We start from the raw sequence: 24,219 nt of genomic DNA on the forward strand, positions 1-24,219 counted from the left end.
TGTTTTTTTTAAGACATTCAACCACATGTCAGGGAGACGTCTAGTGGTGTTTTCTCTCAAGAAAGTCTCTTTAAGGTTAACTCAGTGATGGGAAGTTACTTGGACAGAACTTGGACCTTAGTATGAACTTTTGAAAATGACCAGTGCTGGCCGACGGGCATTTTGGGGGCAAAACTTACTTGGATCTGTGTCTCCTGCAATTTGTTTTTCTTGCACTTACACGTAATGTCTCAATGAATTAATTGTCTAATTCATGCCAAAATCAAACAGATGCTTTGGTCTGGGGGATTAATTACTCGTGAACAGGAGATATCATTATCCTTAATTATATTATAAATCTTAGTAATCTGCATGGTGACATCTAGCCCTAGAGAATGTACTGAGGCGAAAAAGAGCTGCCAGTGTGGAAGAGGAAACCAAACACATCAACAGGTCTTCATATTCTGTACCTGTCTCTGGATCTCAGCCAAGTTGTAGGGCAGGGCGCCTTCCTCCAGCGAAGCGATGTTCTCAATGTCCACTAAACCAACACGTCTGATGAAGAGAGAGAAAGGAGAGAGTGGGAGGTTTCAAGTAACCTTCATCTGTTGTAAAGACTCTCAGAGGATTATCATTTTTCATCAATGCATCACCAAGTCCATGGCCTTTGGAAGCACTATCTGTCAGTCTGAAGTTACTCAAGAGTTTACGGATACTTTGCTGTCGTTCCATGTGAAAATACTGTGGCATTCAAAAATCCAGACCTTGGCATGATTGAGTAAGACAACCCATCTATAAGAACTGACAACTCCCACTCATTTATTCCTTCATCCAAGTATAACAAAGACATTAAACCTTTGGAAGTCTTTCCGTTGCATCTCTATGATGGTCCCTGATTTCCCAGGCTGAGGGAACGGGGAACGCCAACCCCACCCCCCCTTCTAAATATTGGGGCTATTATCTCTTGCATCTCCAATCAAGGGGAGTGGAGAGAGCTATTAAAGTATCCCATTGCCCAGAAATAATAATCAGGTGGTGTCTCAGGCCCGGGTTAGAAATTATGAGCGCAGCGGTCGGGCCGCGAGGCAGACGCAAAGGAAGTGGAGGAATGTGAGACGCATACAGTTGTTGTGTGCCACGGCTCATAGGGACTGGAATTGCCTCTTTTTTTTTTAAGATAAATGGGAGTTTGGATTGGTTTTGGAGTGAAAGAGGATTTTCTGGCACTAATGTAGTCATGTCTGATTCTTTTGATCCTTTGCAGAGAAGTTTGAGAAGGAAGAAAGCGCTCATCTCTCTGAGGTACGGACCCTGGGGCTAAAGGTGCACTTTGGGGGGCAGGTGTGGGATAGACTTTCTCTGCACAACTCCCTGACTAACTGAGGACAACTTAAATGACTTGGGTATAATTCAGCTGTGAGATGATATTCCTATTATTAAGGTATTACATCAAAGCTAGCATGATTTTTGGGTGTGTCCTTTTTCTCTTTAGTGAAGCTTTAAAGATGTTTTTTGTCTGTGTATTTGTGTCCATCTTACCCACGAGCCTCTGACAGGTCAGCCAGCTTAAAGAGGATGTCGACCTCCATGGGCGTCACCTGGCCAAACCTCTGAGCAGCCACAATGAACTCCTCTACAGAGAAAGACAGATTTAAGTTTAGTTTTAATAAAATGATGAGCACCACACCTTACAGATATGCACATAGATTGAGAAACGGGGAAACACAATAATATATAAGCATTCGCACAACATAATGTCAATTACAAATTATCCATTTTTCCACTTTCTATGTTCCTGCTGAATGAATCACCTAAAGCCACAATTAGTTATCACAAACAAGAGCTGTTTCATGTGACTGACAACTGTGACTGACATCTCCTTTATTCTTTTATTAACAGTCCATGATACTGTATCATAGACAAGTATCATCATTTGATATTTTGCTACATACAATGCACCAACATAATATGATAAAGTGTGCATTTACCACTATTATGATGTGCAATAAGCACACACAGTTACAGTTAAATACACTGTTTTGCCACAAGTTTTTGGGTGTTTTCCCATAAACTGCCTCAAATACATCTTCATTAGTCAGTGATTTCATGTATTTTTCAGAACTTTTGAGAAGACTTTCTACTTTCAATTTATGGTGGGCATTTTCATCTAAATACAGATAGATGGCCACTTAGTTAATGAACACCAGATCATCCTCCTTGGGAAAAAGTTGCATTTCATTATGTTCTTTTATGGGTCCTGTCAATGTAGGGGAATATACATACATAAAGGAATTAGAAAATTAGATTGATAAAGTTGGTTCTCACATGAAGAACCTATTGCCAGTAGCTGTTTTAAATGTTACACTGTTTTACAGTGATTTCCTCTACAGGTCTGTCAGTCACACCAGTTACCTTCTGTAACTTGGTTGTAACTTACAAGTGAGAAGTGTCAAAGCATGGTGAATTCATCATAAGAAATGATAATATAAAATATGGCCACGGAGAGTTATGGACTTCAAGAGTTCTTCTGAGGGAGCTTTAGTATGCCGTAACTTAAGACCTTGTCTATTGTTGGAGGAATAAAAAACAGGTTGACTGTAGGTTGGCTTACAGTGGTGGAGTCAGCATTGTTTGACCTGCTTTATTCAAAGAGCAGCAGGCTGGGGTTGTGACAAAGTCGTCCTACACTGGAGCCATTCAGCCCGCCGAGGCTCAACTTACCCCTGAGGCATGCCCTTTCTCTCTCTCTCTCTCTCTCTCTCTCTCTCCCTCACACACACACACACACACACACAGGTAATGTTCACAAGCATGTGAGAGAGCATACTTACGGAAGAATAAACACACACACACAGACACAGACAGGTTATCAACATTGTGATCTGTGATCTCCCCAGACAGAACCCTGTAGCCTGTAGTGACCACTACTTCTCTTTGTGAAGTGGTCCAGCCCATAGACTATTTAAATAATACACAGAGTCCCACATAACTGCCTTGTCCACACACAGTACCTTGATAGTGTGTAAGCTATAGCTAAACCTGAAAAAAGGGCTTAAGGGGGGAACCACAAACATGGAAAGCGTTACATGTATGATCAACGTAGCTTTAGCTAGCAATCTAGCTACCTCCAACAATGGATCTGGCTGGGGATAAGTCACGTGAGGTGGTAAACACAGTCTGGTTTAGTTTTAAACCTTTTATTCTGTTGATGTGTACATTTTATCTTTGTTTGAACAAAATTACTAACAAGGTATATGTCACAGTACTAGCCTTTGGTATTCATGCGTCATTCATGATGGTGGTCATCAGTCACCAGCCACCAGACTCACTCACTGAAGATGCAACTCACATGCTACAGAGATGGAATCTGGTCCAATCTTTCAAAAGCAAGAAAAGGTATCAGGATGAAGCAATCCGTTAATTTAATTTCCCAAATTCCCACTTAGTTCAGCAACGGTACAGACCACTGAGCAGGATACATAGGGGGCACATTAAAAAGTTGTGTTTATGTGTGAGTGGCTTCTATTAAATATATATTTGCAATTACAGAATTTATTTTTTTTAAATAATTAGGGCGGACTAGAGACAATTGTACAAACAATTACAAATGAGTTAAGAAATAATGAAAGCAAGGCAAGACAAAAAAAAAGCAAGTTTAAAAATAAAAAACAGGAGTCTACAGCCATGCTAGCAGATCCATAAGGCTTTACTTAGACACAGCAGTGCTAAATGGTAACATCAGCATGCTAACATGCACACAGTGAAAATCTCAACATAAACATTACAACAGCAGATGTAATGTTTACCATCTTAGTTAGTTCAGAACAAACATTGGGGTCGTGCCCAAGGATCTTCAGAAGTGGCTCAAATATCATCAGTTCTAGCACTATCTAGTAAAGACGCATTTACACAAATACTTTGTCAGGGGTCACATGCTCTGGAGCAACTAGGGGTTAAGTGTCTTGCTCAGGAACACATTGATGGATGTGCTGTAGTGGGAACCTCTCCCGCACCAAAGTCACGTATCTAATGAACTGCACCATCGCCACCACCTTTATCAACACACACCTAATTTTAACCTCTTCACAAACATGCAAAGTCATGACGTCCACTGATATACTGCGGGCTCAATAAAAGGTGTGTTCTGTAAAAAGTCTCCTGTGCACATGCGCACACAGATGCTCACACACACACGTGCGCACTCCCTTTTGTATAGCTGTTAAGAACTGTAATGGCGTCCCCAAGGCAAAAGAGTGGCCTTGTTGCACATACGGAATCAATCAGGATTATTACGCATGTGTGCATGCTTGGCTGTGATAATGTATCTGAATGCTTGTGTGTATGTGAGAAATGTTTGAAATAGTGTGTTTAAAAATATGTACACACTTGATACATGCGGGTGTGCGTTCAGTATGTGTTTGTCGGCCAGCCAGTACATGGAGCTGAGCACTTGCAGTCCCAGAGGAGACCTTAATGACTCAGGGAGTGGAGGGTAGATGGGTGGCAGCTGTGGAGTTCTGGCTGGCTACAGGCCACCACGGGTCAAGCCAAGCCCAGCCTCAGTGTACCCATGGTGGGAACAGCCTGGGGAGTGCATGGGCTCATGGTCTGGGTCGGCTATGGTCCACACCCCTGATAAGGCTTCAGATAGCATCATAAGGCTGCACTAGTGGCCCTGGGCCATGAGGAGAGAGGTCAGAATGGTTTATTAAAGACGACCAGAGCAGAAGAGAGGGAGTTAGAAAAAAAAGACATAGAATGGTAGAAAGAAAGAGAACGCTAACTAGGCTTCCAGCCAAGTACCGAGGGAAAGCAATGAGAGACAGCAAGTGGGGCGAGCAAGTGAGACAGACAAGGATTGAACAAAACTAACCATGGGAGACAGAGAGAAATAGAGAAAATGTCTGAAAAAGACAGGCTATTGGATCAATAGATAAAAATAGAGCACCGTAATTGAGATTTTTTTTTAGTTAAGAAAAAGCTTATAAAACGGTTTTAACTAATCTGACGTGCACTTGATCTACACGGTGAGACTTACACACATCATCCTCAAAACTGTAAACAAATCAAGCATTCCTCATTTTTGTGTGTTTTTTGAAGAAATAAAAATCTCATTATCAACCAAAAACATCCCAGGGCAAATAAAGTGGTCCTCAGATCAGTGCCAGGATGCCTAATAGACAGGCTCCATCAGGCATTGTGGGTATGTCGTACGTGTGTTGGGTCAGATCCAGCATGCCCATTTAAATGCCACCGGGAAGGAAGAAAACCTAAAAAAAAATAAATAAAAAGCTTTCCACCCTCCCTTTAACACACACAGATGTAAATAAATTATCTGGAAAACACATTTAAATACTGCCTGTAGTGCTGTGTCCATTTGTATGATACCTGAGCACATACAGTACATTCTCACATTTGTTTTGTAAGTGTTTGTGTCCTGTATGCTGTATATCTTCTTCTCATGGCTCCCTGTCTTAATATAAGCTTGTATAAGAATATTTGTATTTTTACAGTACCTTTGGTTACTTCCACATCTCGCCGGTGGCCGGCCAGGGTGCTGTAGATCTTCCTGATCAGCTCCATGTTGTTGAGAAGTGAGTTGAAGCCATTGAAGAATGAGAAGCTGACCTGATGAGATGTGCTGCCACCCGCAACCTAGGCAAGGACGAAGACACATATTTTAACACGCAATAATATCTTACAATAACCCACAACACGCACTGCACTCAAACAGGGTAAATGCATGACAGATGCATATAGATTTAATGATTATGCGGAAGTACACAGAAAACACTAAACCATCACAGGTCAAGATGAAATCTTGACACACAACAGTGGTTAATCAGCAACGTTCCTCTTTACCATCGCTCCACAGGGAGAAGTAAACCTGTTTCAACAGCCACTTTTTCCATCACACAACAAACACTCTCAGGGAGTTTAATTAACTTTCTTTATGAGGTGAAGGAAGTGATAAAAGAGCAGAAAATAGAAATACAGGTAACAGATTAAAAATAGCTGGGCACTTAAGGACATTCCTTCCCGCAAACTCTTTTATGTGAAGCAGCATCCCATCTTCCTCAAATTGAGCTCTCAAACTCTTACAGAAAGCACCTCTAACAGCTGTCTGTTTGGAACCGTGTGTTCGAGTAATGTCCATAAATGTTGTTGCCTGTTTTGGGCAGCTTAGGACAGAGTATCAGATGAGCCTTGAGGCTTTGCAGTTCCTAACTGTTTTGAACGTTGACGCAATAGAAAATCAGGAGCTTCCTTTCACTAGATGGCACTGTTTCCTTTACAGACACATTCAGGAAGGTTGCCTGCAGCTCACTATGTTTGTAAGAAGGGGTGGAAGCTCTGGCTTAGGTGAAGCTGCCCTAACAGAGAGACACTTTTGCATCTGTTCATATCTATGAGCCTATAGGCATGGATCTTCCCACCATATCCAAAACAAAGTCTTTAAAGGAGAGAAGAGAATAATATTTGGGTGAAAAGAGTGTGGCACTGGTCATTTGCCATGTTTGGTGAGTGAATCAAAGGTTGCTGTTTCACTGTTTGTGTTCTGGTATAATACCGCCTTTAATTTGTCTGTGGTGTTTATGGCGTTTTGGATATGTGTATGTGTATGTGTGTGTGTGTGTGTGTGCGCGCGTGTGTGTGTGAGAGAGAGAGTTTACTAACAGCACACCAACATGTCTGGTCCGTGAGGTAAACACAGCAGAGAAAATGACAGAGTCTACAAGGTGTTTATGAAATAGGGCAAGACATGGACACAGACACAAGACGTGCACACGCGCAACAAAAACACTGACACACATAAAGTAAAGACAGGACACAGACAATACAAACATCTCAGAGTTCAAAACAAATAGGAGTACACGCACACAGCAGCTCACACACCAACACAGAGGCAAAGATGATGGACTGTAAAACTCCAGTCTCCATCTATCTCTGTCTCTATCTTCCCATTCAGATGGCCTGCTTGGTGTTGACACTGCCAGAGAGGTTAGACTTAATGACATGTTGGGAGAGAGACAGAGACACAGGGGAGGGAGGGAAAGAGGGGCGGCTGAGAGAGAGAAAGAGAGAGAAGAAAATGAAAGGAAGAAGAAGAGAGCGGACGGATGAGAGGTGACAGAAAAAGTAAAGAGGAAGAAGAAGAAAGGAGAGATGGACAGCTTGAGGGAAAGAGAAAGCCACGGTGTTTGGTTGTGGGGGTGTGAGAGAAGGAAGCCAACACAGGGAAGAGAAAAGACAGGAAGTAGTGAAATGGAAGAAAACAGTCCTGCCTTTAACTCTTTTATGGAGAACAGAGTAATGTTAGGTTGCTAGCCTTCCTAGCTGGCATTAGCAACACAATCAGTAGCAAACACTGCTTATACCGTACATAGAGGCACTCCTTATGCAATATTGTGTTTGTTTATGAAAAAGTGTACCACATCTTCCATTTAATCATCCAAAGATTTTTTTAAATATATACTTTAATATATCACAACATCGCTAACACATGATGAATATGGACGTACATTCACCTGTACCAAGATAAATATTGCAGCTAAGATGTGAAATTAAATTGCAGTCTTGCAGTGACATTTAGCTGCTGCTGAATAAAGAACACCAAATTTGTATGTAATATTTCTTAATATATAATGAAAAAGAATCGGAACTCCAGGACTGAATGATCTTACTATTTTCAACCAGCCTGACTTTGGCTCTTGTGAATGACAGTAAAACAAATGGAAGAGAGAACCGCAGAGCCAAACAAAGACCCACCGCCACGAGGCATTCCTCCACAAAGGGTGTGAGCATGTGTGGGCGGATAGTGACCATGATGTCCCTGAAGTCCAGGGCTGAGATGGAGCCGCTATGGGCTTGGTCCCGCTGGATAAAAGCCTGCCGAGCATGTTCCAGCTGCATCTCCTGTGGAAGGGAGTGGCCAGAAGAAAGCAGGAAAGCTTGGGTTTTAGATCACACAGTAAATGCATATTATTGTACACATATATGGGTCAAACACCTCTTTAAGTTGCCTTTGTAAATTAAAAACGGATGCAAAAAAACACAGCATTTGTTTTGATGGGCCCCCTGGTACCGTCTCCCCCTCTCAGTTACAGGGGAGCCGGAGTTTGGCCAGGCTTTACTCTCGTCCCCTCTCCCAAAAGCGGCTTGCCTACTGTGAGGCGTCGCTTGGGCTTTTCACACCCTCCCCAAATCCCCATTAAACCCACTTGAGGGAGAAACATGCAAACATACACACACACGCACACACACATGTGCACACAAAGGCAACGGCTAATCACCAAACTGCTCACTTTGTCTCTCTTCTTGCGCACACATACACACAAAGGTCCACAGGGACAACACCAGGCTGTGGTGGGAATAGATCCCACAAGGCCTTTGAAATTAGCAGCCATTATCAGTACCTGCAACCACAAGTCTACAGAGAGAGGCTGTAAACAAACCACTGCCACCGATGCTCCCTCTGTCTTACAACAAGAAACTCGGTTATGGTAAAAGACAGGGATATCAGAACAATAATAATCCACAGAGAGACATTGTGAAATAGGGCCATGAGCTTGAGGACAGCGAGCTAAAACTAGCAGGTTTGGCTGTTGACTCACTTGCGGTGTATCATGGCCTTCAAAAACGCAAAGAGGCAAAATATCTGGCTAATGTATTTTTATTCATGAGGTTTCTGACATATGGTGACACAATACCTAAAACAACGTAAATGACCAATTCAAGTTTACTTACTTTTAAGTACATATCAATGTGTTTACTCACCTGAAAAATCATGCAAGCTTTTTTAAGAACTTTTCTGAATTCTCTTTTGTAGTTTTCCACATACATGTAGAGCTGAAAATGAATCTGCAACAGTTTTAATAATTGATTCATAAAAGAAAAGAAAAGAAGACAAAATTGAACTGTTTTCAGCTTCTGAAAGTTAAGATGTGTTGCTTTTCATTTGGTTCTCTGACAGTCATCTGAATATCTTCTGATTTTGGACGGTTGGATAAAACAAGTAACTTGCATAATGAGACAATTTTTCGCTATTTTTTGATATTTAATAGACCAACCAATGAATCGATTAACTGAGAAAAATAACCATTACTCGCAGCCCTACATGCATGTAGCACCAGAATCTTACATATAAAATTATATATTAAGTTATTTCGTTACAGATATAACCCCATATCCTAAAACTACAAAAAAAGATGAAGGAGGAAAAATATTTTGTGTAAATGCCATAATGTCAGGGGAAATGTTTTAAAATGAGTAAGTAAGTACTAGCAGTTTTAGTAGTAGTTTTAGTACAATAAGTTAGTAATTCAGTTCAAAATTAATGATTATGAATTTGTCGAAGAAGAATGGACATTCTTATTCAAGCCACACACATTGGACAAAAAGGGGGACTGATTAAATCTTGAACATGCATGGCATTATTCAATTGATTGATTCAGATGTTATTGTTATAAATGGAATTCAAAAAAGTGGTATTACCACAACACAAAACCCTATGAGGCTATGACTTATTGTTGTGTTGAATTTGAGTGATATTTCACTGACAGCATAACTGATCGAACTCTAAATTTGCGGCGCCTAAGAGAAACGACTGGGGAAGAGTGACATTTACACAAAGCTGAGTGGAGACCGGAGGGGAGTAAGAATAGGCATTGCAACAAAAGAGCCAGATTTGCAAAAACAGCAAATGTAGCAGCCATGTGTCAGTATCACCTATGAGCACAGCAGGGGCTTCGGAGAGTGTATAAGTGAAAGGAAGGCAGGGAAACGAAGAGAGATTGACACGCGCAAACACTCCCAAAGTAAATAAGGTGAGATATTTTGGTGTCAGCATCCTGAGTGTCGTGACTCACTTCTCCGGTCGGTTGTGAGTAGGTCAAAACACTTTGGTGTGAAATAAACTAGGAAGAGGAAAGGGAGGATAAGAGATGAATATTTAAAGTCAAAACAAAAAAAAAAAGGAAAGTGAAGAAGATAATGTTTTGCATGCATGACCGTGTGAAAATAAGGGTATTTATCTGTGTGTTTGTGTCCATCTGTTTCTCTGGACGAGTCAAAAGCCTGAAAAGCCACACACAGCAACACAACTGTGGTCCGTGGGATGGAGCAGTTTATAGTCTCAGCCTCTTAAAACCTTAACTTGTTGCAACGGTATGAGTCGTGCAGGGACATGGTTTTTATTTGGGAGGGGAGTGGAGGAGGCAGGAGACATTAAGCTGGGGGCTTAAGACAGCCAACAAGAGACTTCGGAAGCACTGGCCTTAATTGTCCTTGGATGAGAATAAAAACACATGACAAGCCACTGCTGTTTGTTTGCTGAGATCCCCCCCCACCACCACCACCTCTTCAAAACTTAAACAATAGATGTGAGTGGAGCAGGATTGTTTCTCTCTTTTCCAAAGCTATTACAAGGAGAAGCTTAAGCACAACTGCCCATTTACATGTGTGCCAGTGAGCCCTCTACACAGTAATGTTAAGGGCTGCCCACTGATTCTTGGGAGAGTCAAACATATAATTGGGACTTTTAAAATCTGAGCAATGCCAACAATTCCCTTTTTGAGTGCTCAGGAAAAAGAAGTGGGACATGTGGTGTGTCCCCCTCCATGTAATTCAAGCCCTTTACTTGCCAGGATTTATAATATGGGCTACTATGTGCCACTTCTCTGGACATCGGTAATGCCATTGCCAGAGACAACCACACTGACAGTGCGAGCTGAGCCTTGGCCGGCGTCCATGCGTGAGACGGGAAAAATGCATGTAATTGGTGAGAATCTCTGGCTTCCATCAAGACAGTAATTGGCCAGAGAGAGCCCTTGTGAGAAATATGCGGCGCAAACGTTTTCCCCGATAATCCCATCTTGTAAGCATCTGGCAGTGGCGTGGTTACAATGGCAGAAAAACACAATAAACACATGCATGTACGGCAGGAAGAGGAGGAAATAAAGGATGGGAACATTCTTGGGGGGGGGGGAAGCTGGGTGGCAGGGAATTATAAAAGTAACTGAAAAATATTCAGAATGTGGTGTGTTTTCAAAACTCCCTGAAAACTTTTATAGCTGCAAAGTGTACTTTTTTTCTGGCTGACATTTACAAATGCTTTGTCTGTTTATAAAGGTATCATAACAGCGTTGGGTAGTAGTGCAATCATAAAGTATGTAGTAATTGCACGGGTTTAAATTCTGATTCAGGAAATGTTGTTGTGCCTATCCTAATTGCCCTGTCATCAATCACTAGTGGAGTAGCTGATAACACACACAGAGTGAACTGCCACTACCTGAATTTTACTTGTTCCTAAGTACTATAATTGCATAAGTAACACACCATCACAGTGATACTTTAACAGAACCTACAATAGCATTAGACCTCTCAAGTATATTCAAATATTTATAATATGCTATACAATATTTTTATTTTATGAATATCAGTATACTGGAAAAGCAAGTGATAAATAACCGGTATTTACAACACTAAATATATTATCAGTTGAATATCACCTGGACAGAGAGGTACAGTAACATGAAATTCACTTTCTTCTGTCATTTATTAAGGCATGAATCAAAAGCTATGAGAAACGATCAAATACAGAGAGCATAAGCAGGAAATGTGCATTTCATATTGAGCAATGAGTGCGGCTGGCTGCTGGCCTGCTGCTGTGAGGAGCTGGAAACCACTGAGTGACTGACTGGGAGAGAACTGGGCCCTCTGTCAAAGCAAAAGTACAGTGTCCACTGGCCACAACGCCACAGACTTGCACTCATGCACACACACAAACACACACACACCCACACGGACAAAAACAAGCACACACAAATGCACAAACACAGACATAAACACAAACACAGATGCACAAAGTTTGCATGCCGCTGCTCACACATATGGTAAAAGCAGATAAGACAAACACACATACATAGAACCACACATATACAGACACACATGCTTTATGTTCAAACACACACACACAAGGACACACGAACATATAACAATGTCCCAATATCCATGCGCTGCTGCCCACTGTGTATAAGCCATCTGGTCTAAGTTAAGTGTAATATAAAAAGCTCATTCAGATACATGGTGAGTGTGGATGCAAACTTGGCACAGCTCAGGCCCTCTCTCCCACCCCCTCTGCCACCTCTCCCTGCTTAGGCCTGATTTAAGTCTAGACATCATATTGGAAAATGGCTCACACACCACAAATACACTTGGAATATTCCAGCTATACTATTTATGGAGGTAGAACTGCATCTCCACCTGCTTCAGAGTAGGTGGAGTAAGGCTAGGTGTACGTCAGCTAATGGAAAACAAATGCAGAAAATATATAACCTCAGTGTTTCATTAATGACTAATCTGGTCAATATGGAGGGCTGTTTTTGAGAGGGAACGGAACGGCGAAAAAACCTGCGTGAGTCTGAACGCGTGCACGTTCAATACAGTTACATGACAGGATTGTATGAACAGCCTGTAAACAGTATGGGAGGATAAGGTAAAGTGTACAGGCGCATAAATCGGCTGATACAGATTTACTGACTATCATTGACGGTTACTGGATAATAGAAATAAGACAGAGTTAGTTAGACAGACTGACAAAAAAGGGCCAAAGACATGAATGTAGAAAGACAAAGAGGAAAAGACACAAATAGTGTGGGGGAGAAAATGGTAAGTGAGAGACGAGGAGAGCAGGTGATCAACATGAAACCTACCAGGAGAAACTGGGTGAACTCTCCATAGCTGAGCTGCCTGTCCCTCTGTATGCCAAAGTGCAGCTGTATGAATTCACAGTCCCAGCTGAAGGGGATGTGCTGGTGGATGGTGGTCTGGCTGAAGACTTGTTTCACATCCTCTGTAATGGAAAACAAAGAAAAAGACAATCTGCTTTAATTATGACTGAATGATGACAAGTTGCTCTTGACAGCAACATAACAAGATGCAACAACTCAATACGGAAGTGTACCAGCATTGCCTGCAGTGGTGGAGGAAGCATTTTACTACTCAAAGTATCAACACAATGGCGTAATAATCTTAACGTAAGTAAATGTACAGAATTATTATTAACAAAATGTACTTGAAGTACCAGAAATAAACATATTTATTATAAACAGCCCATGTGATTTTTATACATTACGTCATTGGATTACTGTTAATTATGCATCCGTGTATTAGATGTATTTTACGGTTGTAGCTAGAGCTTATGTAAACCACATTATCTACTCTCCTAGTTTGTAAAATTGTCATATTTTAAGAGCTGATGATATGTACATTTTTAATTAGCAAAGAAGCCGCCCCTGTCAAGCAAATATATAGGTAAAATATACAATATTTTCTTAAGGAAATGTAGAGGCAAAGAGGTATAATTTCACATCAAATGGAAGCACTCAAGTAAAGTACAAGTATCTCCAATTTGTACTTAAGAACAGCTCTTGAGGAAATGTACTTAGTTACATTCCACCACTGATTTTCTGTGTTGACATTATGCAGAACATACAGAATTTAAATACAAATCGGCAAACAATGAGGCTAAAGCAAAACAATTTTTCTTCAAATAGTTTACAATTAGAATAACAGTTCTGTTGAGGTTTTACGAATTAAGAGCCCACTTTTAAGGCTAATGACCATAAATTAACCATGTATGTACCTTCTATGTACCATCCGTATTCTCACATTATGTTCACATTTTTATGACAAACATGCTTATGCTCTTATAAAGACCTAATCTGTTGGTACAAAGTCTTGCGAGTCAGGTCTTAATAGCATGTGTTTCCTATTTTGTGGTTGCCATTAGAAATTATTTGATTTGGGGGGGGTATGTCAGTGACTGTTTGTGACAAAATGTCAACGTCAATCTCCAGAACGCAATTCTGCTCTGATTGAGACTTAAGTTCCTCAACTCTAAATCAGTGCTGAATGACACATGGCAGAACTTGTTTGAGCTGTGTAGGCTCTGTGTTCAGAAGGAAAAGCCTTTTCGTCTCACTCGTGTTCCTCTGCCTGAACCCTCTAAGCCTCTACAGCCAGTGGAGTGGAGAGACACTGAACATGAGGCCTAAATTACAGCCTTACTAAAGAAACAAAAACAAACCAATAGAGCGACCTGTTTCTTATTACCAAACAAGCTGCGCTGAACGGGTGGAGAAAGGAAAGGAGGAAAGAAACAATTTTTTTTATAAAGACAGAAAGGGAGGGAAAAAGAGAGAACGGGGATATTTACTTCAGCTCAGCCTTACCTTCTGAAGGAAGACAGCTTGTGCATTGTTTTTTCACACTTTAATGAGGCAATAAATATACAGCCTTTAACTCTTTAAAACGAGAGGCCACTCCAGAGCCGGCCGTTTATATTATCATCTTTTATAGACCTGTCAACACTCAGTCCTCTTTAGTTCTTTCTTTTTTTGTCTTTCTGGCAGAGGCACAACTGCATTTCATATGCCGTGTTACATTGCAGTTTTTATGAACTCAACATTCCACCAAATTATGCATTTATTTTTTAAGTGCTAGAAATTCAGAGCACTGTGCCGCCTGTACTAAACAGAAATTACTCAGGTTATTATCAAATAAAAACGGCTTTATAGAAAAATGAAATAAAAAGAAATCAGGGTACAGACATTTATTGCATGGGAAAACAAACGGGCCTTTAATGCAATGTAAGCTGCAGCTATTAATGTTTTTAATAGGTAATAAAGTAGGGAGTTCTATATTTTGTGCCTTTGCTCTTTAATCTAATAAATGGCAAAGAGAAAAAGGGGAGAATTCTGTAATGTATCACAATAAAGCAATTTTGACAAGTCTATAATCTAAGTCTTAAGTTATTTGCGTTTGGTGAAATGTTACCCGATGCAAGTGGCAGACACCGTAGTCAGTGTTTTTACATGGCACGATGTGTATTGTGTTTGTCATGCAATTTTCCACTTGTATGTGAGTCTCATAACTCACAGGCATTGGGATATTCATTAACCTTTGGGAGATGCAGAAAAACAGCAGACCTTTTAATTGCCACCAAGACAACGTCACTCTAATTGATCCTTTTAAATATGAAAATTTACATATGTGCATATATAATAACCCGCAATGATCTTGCACCCTGTCGACAGCAACAATTAAAATGAAATTCACTTACTCTTCCCTGTTTGCGAGCGGGATGTGTGCACTGCATTTCAAATCAAGCCTAATGTGCTAACGCCTCGCACACCTACAGAAGGCTTGGCATTAGACTTGTTTAAATCAATTAGGCAAATGTGAAATAAGCAACGAGTACAAATGTCTTCCCTTTTCACCTCGGAGCTTCCAGGCATCAGAGTAATTCTGCCAATCATGCTCTCACACACACACACACACACACACACACACACACACACACACACACACACACACACACACACACACACACACACACACACACACACACACACACACACCGCAGAGAGCTACCCACCCCCTCCTCCATCTTCATCTCCATCCTTCAATTGCCACACGCCCTATCCACCTCCAAACCTAACCTTATTTTCTTTACAAGCAAGATACAGGAACATGGACAGTATTTTTGTTTGTGGGCGCAACCATAACAAAATAGATGAGCAGAGGTCAGAATTTGTATGAAAACTTCTTCAGTGCTGCATTTAAGAGGAACATGCTCAGTGCTCTGTCCAGGTTGGCTGAAAAAGTCTAATGTCAAATGCAAAAAAATATAGCCAGTGTTAAGATTTGAACTTTTATTTTAAAGTTACATGATAACATTAGACATCTATAAAAATCTTCACAATTTCCTTTTCATAAAGAAAGAATGTGCCTATCGCTACAATTTGGTTTTCCTGATTATTCATGAAGAAGACAAGAGTAGTATGATAGTTATTTAAAGATCTTGATTTGAAACAACGCACCCAGTAGTGGACATAATAAATACATAATAAATACCAATATTTAAAAATGAGCAAGAAACATGTTTACATTAGTGATCATGAGTTTCTGGGGTTTGTACTCTTTAAGGATCAGTACATATTTCCAGGTCATTTGTAAAGCGCATCACAGCACCTACCATACACATGCTAATGGTTCAGTAAGACGCTAGGTACATCCGTGCAAACTTCACTACAGTATTCCTTTATCCAACCCTGTAAATCAGAGGCACAGTTACTTACCAAAAGTGGTCACTCCATTCCCTGCTTTATCAAACAGCAGGAAGGCAACCATGAAGAGGGAGTCTGGGGCACACAGCACTGACTCGAATGCTACAAACTCCTGAAAGGAGATCAACCTGAGAGGAGAGAAGGGTAAAAAGAGGATAGGTAGGACTGTAAAAGACTGGTAATTGCGGTCATTTAAGTTGATTTATTAATGAGGTATTCATGTTTCACATTGCCTGTATAAATACTTAATCAGCTACACGTGAGACACTGAGTCTTTGATATTCATTTAGTCATATCATACATAATAAAGACTTACACTAATAAAATTAAATACTAAATTAAAAAACAAGCTATTTTAACACTGCATTAAACTATAAACTCCACTGTAATTACTGCCACACAGTGGCAAACCAGCACACTTAGACAACCTATCAATCTGCACTACATGTAATTCAAGCAGCCCTTTATCCAGTAGTCTGTTATTCCATATGTAATGTCATAAACTCATCAAGTGTGACAGTAAGAAAATAAAACATTTTAAAAAGCTCAGTGTGTGTTCCCAGTCTGAGGTGGCAGCTGGTATAGAGAGGGCCAACTTTACACCAACAGAAAAGATTAAATATGAAGTTTTATATTTTAGCGTGCCATTTTAAACAAGTGGACAGGCAAGGAGGGAGTCGGGAGCCAGTTACGGAAATATAATTCCATTCAACATAAACGTAACACAATATGAGGTTTAGAGTGAAAGTCAAAAGAAGCCACGGTGGAACAAAAGTTGGAATGGAGAACTTGATTTGTCTGCATCAACACTGAAACACAAGTTATGAGTTGGAAATAAACACAATGTTTGTTTTTCTCTTTATACCACTTCCTCTTTTTCCGAGTTTGTTGGTGTTCTGATAAATGCTATTTTATCTCCTGTTTCTCTGGAGTAACACAAATGCCCACATGCATCATCAACAACAAATAAATAAACATAAACATTGCTATTGTGTGAAATAAATAAACATAAACATTGCTATTGTGTGAACCCACTGAGAGCCCCCATGGGAGAATCATGCTGTGGGGAACTGGACCACGCAGTGTAGCCTTTATTCAGGCCCTGGTTCACAGTTGCCACAAGTCCATTATGAATTCCACAAATGGCTCTGATAATTACAGGAGGGGTCAGTGCTAATGAGCCGTCCCTGAGCATCCATCTATTAAACCTATTTCAATTTCCAGGGGGGGGGTATGGAGAAGGAGGAGGGGTGCAATGATTACATTTTCCTGTTTGCTATAATTAATTATGGTACTGATGAAATTTAGAGGTGTTTGTTTGGACTCGAAGTGTTCCAGGTTTGCATGTGGGTGCTTATGCGCACCCTTTTATGTGCTTATATGCAGAAAAAAATACTGTATAGATGAAACAGTCTGAGAAGGCGAAGAGCTGTGCAACGACAAAAGTATTGGTTATCAATATAATACAAGGAAAAGGGAAATATTCTTAAAATTGGTGAGTGCCAGAGATATTCAATAAAGGCTGAAAAGCATGTTTAGATTACTGGATTTAAGTCTTCTGAATGTAGTCTGCAAAAATGTTATTCTTCCCTTCAACTGTACATTTAAAAAAACCAAAACATCTTACACAAAAGACTTGGTTTCAGTAAAAAATCTGAAATAAATACTGGTATGATGGCATTAACACACTTCCAGAAAATAATAATTGTGTGTGTTGGAGAGCGAGCAACAGAGGAACTAAGAGAAATATGGAGAGGGAATACAAGTGAGCACACAAGTTCTCCCCAGTGGCGTATATAAGTCAGCTTTCGTTGTTTCAAAGGAAAGACAAATTCTTTTATCAACTAAGCGGTGCCATGACGGCCCTGCTCATGGCAAGTAGGTGGACGGGGGCACAAAAGCACACTGCTGCGACCGTGGATCCACTGCTAAAAACAAAGCCAACACCAGCGCCACAGAAGCTGCAGGAATATTATCAAACTCTCCAATAATGATCATTCTTTTGTGACAGACGTATAGTACACTCTGAAATTATACCACAGAGAGGTTAATAAAAGGACTTTAACCAGGTACAGGCTGCAGTGGAAAGACTCAGAGAGCACTAGTGTTCCCAGACAGAAATGAGGGGAAAAGTCAGATTTCTTCTTTTTCACACGCATCAGTTTACATGCGCGCTGGTCGATCCTGTCTGTGTTTTCCCAGACGTGGATAATCAGCATATTAGTGTAACTGAGAGGGCTGTTGATCGTGAAGGGATTGGACAATGGTTAAGACCAGGCAGTCCAGACAAGAACTAGGGGGGCATCTCTATAGAGCAAGAAACATTCCACATACTCATAAGCATTTACACACAGCTCTGTAGCCGGGGATGAAGCTTATGATGGTTGATTAGCAGCGCCATGACGGCTCCAAAATGATTACCATGAGAGGGGGAAGCCATCGCTTTCACTATGCAGACACAACCCCAACGAGACGCTCAATAATCAAATCAACTGACGGCATCTTCCAACCATCAACTGCTATGGCATGTGTCCAGGGCTGCCCGATCCATGTACGCAGCCCGGGATGAACTTCGGAGACAGGGCTAATGTGATACTATAGTATGGCATCTCTTCAGTGTACTGTGTGCTACTTACTTTACGCTGCAGGATTTTGTTAAATCTTTAAACAGGCATGTATCAGACGAGAGATGCAATGCACAAGACAAACAAAGACTTGATTAATAGCATGTGCTTCTATAGATGACAGCTGAATGATTTTGTTAGGATGACAATACATTGCAGTTTAAACTGTGTGTGATACGTCTGTCCAGCATAAAAACGGCATACTATATTCCATATATTTTTGTCTGTTTTTTTATCTTATCTTTGTCACCCGGCTTTTATCTCTGTACTCAGCAGGCATCTAAATACACTCCTCTGAACCAAAAGGCTTGCAAACACTGTTTACAAGTAACATAAATGCATGGTGTTGGTTAGGCCCGGCTGATAGAAAGACAGCTCTCCTTCGTTGATAGTAGTGGGAGAGAGGGGCTTAGAGGGGCTTCAATAATCCCCTGTCCCTGGCATCTTGGCATCGTTACTGACAGCCTTCCACCCACCTAGAGCCTGCTTGCACACAGACATACAAACAGACACACCCCAAAAAGACACACACACACCCAGGTGAGTGCTAGCTGCCAGTATCTGGTCGGTTTCTAAGAGTGGACACCCACCAGTCCAAGTCCAGAATGTCCTCAGCAGCTGGCAGACTGCTATTTTCCCAGCATGCTCCCTTAACAAAGTCCCCCCCCACCACCACCACCTTTTTTTAAACCTCCACGAGTCTATGGGGGAAGTGGGGGGATGTTTCACACTTGAACAAACGCTTCTATCAAAATATCAGAGGGACGAAGGAATAGAGAAGCAAAAAAAGGTAGGGAGTCGAACAGAGCCAAAAGGAAACGGAGGGAGCTCCGATTGCATTATGGTATGTGAGAGAGTGTAAAGTCAGTGATGAGGAAAAGAGGAAAGTCTTCCAACCACCTTGCAGTTCTGTATGTCAGTGCACACATACACAAAACATTTGATTCCTGGAAATTGAGACATCTCCACCCTCTAAAGCCCTGTCTCTCTTTATCTGTCTATCTGTCTCTCTGTCTCACTGGGAGCAGAGAGAGTAAGAGGGAGAAAAATGATTTCCACATAACAGATTGTTATGACTGTCACTATATCCCCTGATTTACACATTCTCGGCAGGGGGGGGGGGGGCAGACAAATGCATTTTCACTGTTTACGTCCCCACACACACATACACACACACACGCACACATACACACTCAAACATACACTGGCATCTAAGTCAAATTTCTCTCTCCAACAGAAAAGTAAGCGAGCATGCTGCCTGCCATCCGACCCCCTGCTAAATCTATTACTCCTGACTCATCATGTTGAAATGGAGTCCTACCTGGCGAAAACAGCAGCAGGCGCACAAGTTTCAAATATACTACACTCATATACAAGCCAAAAGTTATTGTTCACGAACATATTTGCATGAGATTGGGCGGCCTGGATGAAAATACAGCCACTAAAGTGGTTTGTTTTGTCTTGCGCTCCATTCTTTTCATAAGGTTTGCACAGATGAGCGCTTGAAAAACAATGCACTAGCACTGACGGTGCTGATGCTGCCCCATCTCTACTTTCTATATCCATTTGTTTTGTGATACAGGTCTGCAGAATAATCATCTAGACTCTTTGTCTCATCAAATCATTTATCTATCAAAGTTCAGGAGGAAAATAACACGTCACAAAGTATGAACATCATAAGGCCTTTACAATGTCAACTGTGAAAAAAAACGAATCACATCTAAACTAAGGTCTAAACATTATTTGGGAGAACGGATAGGGGGACTTTTTTTTCTGTTTTGCCCTCATATCATTTCCATTCCCCTCCACAAAACCAAAATGAGGTTTAGATACAAAGCCTGGGCCATGGGTTCCTAATAGATTTACCCTGATGCCACGGCCACCATTTATCCTGCTCCAAAGCCGCACAATGCAACGGAGTGCTCCTGAATAGCATGGGCAATTACAGTGCATGTGTGTGTTTTTTGTGTGTGTGCGTGTGGCTGCCTTGCTCTCTCTTTTTCCAATTGCAAAACCCCCACTACTCCATCTCACCATACTCTGTGCACACACACACACACACACACACACACACGCACGCACGCACGCACGCACGCACGCACGCACGCACGCACGCACGCACGCACGCACGCACACACCTTAAAGCAGATGTAATAACATGAAACTACGCAGCCATGTGCACTTTGCTCTTTGTAGAAGCCCAGGTGGTTACCATGACAACGTGGGGGTGGGGGTGGGGGGTTTAAGTCTTTTTTTGACTTACCCTAACATTTTATTACCCATCATTATGTATCATTAAATACATACATATTAATGTAAAAAAACAGGGGTGATGGGGATGGGGGGAGGAGTAAGTGTGAAATTGGGGATATATCTACAAAGAAGGAAACACCTGAAAGGGGCCTTTGGTGGTTTGATGTCTCTTCGCTATATAATTCAAGTATGAACATCCCTCTGTGAATTTTTTACACCAAAGGATTCAGTCATAGGTTTGTTTATAAAATGCAAAATAACACTAGAATGGTAGACACACAAGATCAAAGGGATGCATAATACATGTACCGATACCTTTGATAAGAGTCTTTCGTAAGCTTACTACTTTGCAGTTGGCTCGATATTAATGAGTGGAGATAAATTTGTGGCTTAAAGAGAGACTCAGCATAGCAGTTTCCCCATTCAGATCAACAACTTGTGCCAGAGATATTGTCAAACAGTAATGATGTCAATTCTCACAAGACTCTCGGTTGTTGATCCTCTATTTTTATCATTTTGTAAAAACATCCATGACTATATTTGCCCTCTTTATTCACTTTTATGTGTGACACAGCATTTCACTTAATCATTCCTCCACACGTATACTCTACAAGGTGCAAGGATTATCTAATGAATTTCACTTTGAATTCAAAGTGGAACCAGCATCTTACTTTATCATCAGGACACAAACCCATCTTTCTTTTGATCCACCACTCCAGCCAGCAGCTTTGTGGCCTCGTCTGACAAATGGATGTCTGTGTGGGCATGAAGGAAACGGCTCACAAAGTCCTGCGGTGACATGAAGTGCTCGTCATTCTTCTTTATGCTGGCATACTGAAACAGATACAGACACAAGGACGCATGCTGAGCATTTTTAAAGAAACAAGCATAAATCAAAACACGTGAAACAAAAGGCAAAAACAAAACAGAAAACAAAAAATATATAGGTTATATAGGTACCCTACCTTTTCAAAAATGGCTTTCAATTCAGTGAGGTCGGCCCTCCTAGGCAGAAGTACCTGCAAGACAATAAGTGAACATTTTATGAACACGATGGCCCACTTTGCATCGTGCATCGTTTGAGCAACACCGTAGAACAGTGGTTCAGAAGACTGAAAACTCAAGGTTCACTAACTAGCTTTTTATGAAACTTTGACTGCATCCATTTGTGGAACTTTCTCAGGTGTTATTATTAAACTACTCATGTGACTTTACCTGAGCCAGTTTCAGTGACTGGGGTGGTGATGGCGCATAGATAAGATGACACCTTTGGTGTGGGAGATCTGGGTTCGATTCCCACTGTGAGACATCAACCAATGTGTCCCTGAGCAAGACACTTAACCCCTAGTTGCTCCAGAGGCCTGTGACCTCTGACATATATAGCAATTGTAAGTCGCTTTGGATAAAAGCGTCAGCTAAATAAATGGTGGAAATAAAAACAGTGCCACTGCAGCTACCTTAAAACATCTGACACCTGCAAGTGGTTTATGACAGGGATGCCATAACATGCAGCATAGTGCTAACCAAGGTTACCGGTGAATAACCGGCGTGGGAAGTGCAGGGTGGAAATGATGCTGTCGTTTCGTTTAAAACGAAACGACAGCATCATTAACTTAACGTTAACGTTACTGCGCTTAGCGTCATTGTTATAGAGAGACCTCAGTAAGTTTGAACTGGTAGCCAAATCTACATTAGCTAGCTAACCGATTAAAATAGTGTCACTGACAGTGTCAACCTCCAACACATCCTCTAAGCAGGCGGCAAGTTAGCGAGCCCTCCAGACATCCTAACAGGCAGAGACACACTCCCGGGACCGAGCACATCACCGACAAGGCTACAGCTCCCCAGAAAGAGGAGAAATTGCAGTGGGAAAACTCATCAGCTTACCTTTGCTGCCATGCTAGAAGCAAGCTCACTATCAAAACAACGTCCCGTTCACTTCCTCCTGCGTGACGACGTTCCCATGGAGATCACACGCGCCGGTGCAGTGAAAGGAGGATGAATACAGATCAGCTGTGCACGTGGTGCGGGGGCGCGAGGTCAACTGGTCAGTGGCACGTGCACGTCAGATCAATTAATTAATCCGTTCACGTGTGTGTGGGAGAGAGGGAGTGTGTTTCTTCATACTGAATACAGCTGCACAATGCATATAGGCTACATTAAGCCTACATTAACACTAAAGTAATTTAAATGGCCTTGCTTGAAGAAATCTGCGGATTAGGTTCCTATAATAAAAAGTATCCTGTATCATTTTGTATGCTATAGCATTTTGTAGCTGTGAAGAGGAGTGTCAGTGTGGATGGATTTGGAAACAGCCTCTCTTTATACCAAGCATGAACATAAAACATTTTGACCAACAACAAAACTTTACAGTTAAGATTTAAAGTGTAAAATACCACGGAAAACATGCAAAGCCACTGCTAACAATATGGGGGGTTGCTCTGGGATTAAGAGATGGGGCCTTTCACGTGTCTGTGCCCAGGGGCCCATTAGCTCATAATCCGTCCACTGTGATCATTTAAACAACTGGACTACTTCCTTCCTGAAGAACTCATTACCATACTCAACAGTGCATGTGTTATGGCATTTAATTATAGCTCCTATGGTATTACTGTGATCTGGTTTCTCATAGCATCAAAGTATTTCAAAGTTTTTACCTCAAAATTCACTCCAAGCTTTATTATATATTAAACATGGTTATTTCTGCGTGGGTTTATTCTTATGCGCATTGAGTCTGCACTGTACTAAGGAACAGAGGTCTGTAGACATCAGAATAAAAGCCTTAGTTCCTTCCTCACACCTATTCTTTCCTCACAGCAAATGGTTCCTATACTTTATTTCACTTTTCCAGCCCATCTATGCTTTGTGCCAGGAGGGAAAAAGGTGCAGAGAGAATTTCATGACTACAAAAGCAAAGGTTAACATTACTCACAGCATAAAAACAATTTAAAAGGGAGCAAAAGGGCTCTAATGGCCCGACAGTCTTCAAAGAAAATGTATTTTGCGCTCAAAATAATTCATAGCTTTTTGCCGGTGGCTTTTCAGCTTCCCGGAGACCCAGCATGAACCACTGTATTTTTCCCAGCAGGCTCTCTGCTCCTCGCAAAATGGCCTTCACTAGGGCATACCTCGCATCCCCTCCAAATATTGACAGCACTGAGTCCATCGCTTATTGGAAAAATGGCTGTAAGTAATGTTTTATCAGCCGATGCAATCTCCACACCTGTATTTTC

At 41.3% G+C, this 24,219-nt stretch overlaps 1 protein-coding gene across 2 annotated transcripts in view; it reads right to left on the minus strand.

Moving 5' to 3' along the window:
• LOC119907631 (calcium-binding mitochondrial carrier protein Aralar2) overlaps window positions 1-23,061 on the minus strand; it is a 45,259-nt gene extending 22,198 nt beyond the window's left edge. The window contains exons 1-9 of one of the 2 annotated variants that reach the window (XM_038725353.1): window positions 22,874-23,061; window positions 21,952-22,005; window positions 21,678-21,820; window positions 16,122-16,237; window positions 12,693-12,832; window positions 7,750-7,896; window positions 5,496-5,634; window positions 1,519-1,612; window positions 450-534 (exon numbers count right to left, since the gene is read on the minus strand). In XM_038725353.1, the coding sequence (XP_038581281.1) occupies window positions 450-534; window positions 1,519-1,612; window positions 5,496-5,634; window positions 7,750-7,896; window positions 12,693-12,832; window positions 16,122-16,237; window positions 21,678-21,820; window positions 21,952-22,005; window positions 22,874-22,885 (930 nt within the window). In that variant the 5' untranslated portion in view covers window positions 22,886-23,061. The remainder of the gene's footprint in view (window positions 1-449; window positions 535-1,518; window positions 1,613-5,495; window positions 5,635-7,749; window positions 7,897-12,692; window positions 12,833-16,121; window positions 16,238-21,677; window positions 21,821-21,951; window positions 22,006-22,873) is intronic. The other variant, XM_038725354.1, reaches the window with a different exon arrangement.
• Between the last annotated feature and the right edge of the window lie 1,158 nt (window positions 23,062-24,219).

The sequence above is a fragment of the Micropterus salmoides genome, unplaced genomic scaffold (assembly GCF_014851395.1).
Source record: "Micropterus salmoides isolate LMB-PRFRI ecotype aquatic unplaced genomic scaffold, ASM1485139v1 Ms_hic_scaffold_17, whole genome shotgun sequence".
In the NCBI taxonomy this organism is placed as follows: Eukaryota; Metazoa; Chordata; class Actinopteri; order Centrarchiformes; family Centrarchidae; genus Micropterus; species Micropterus salmoides.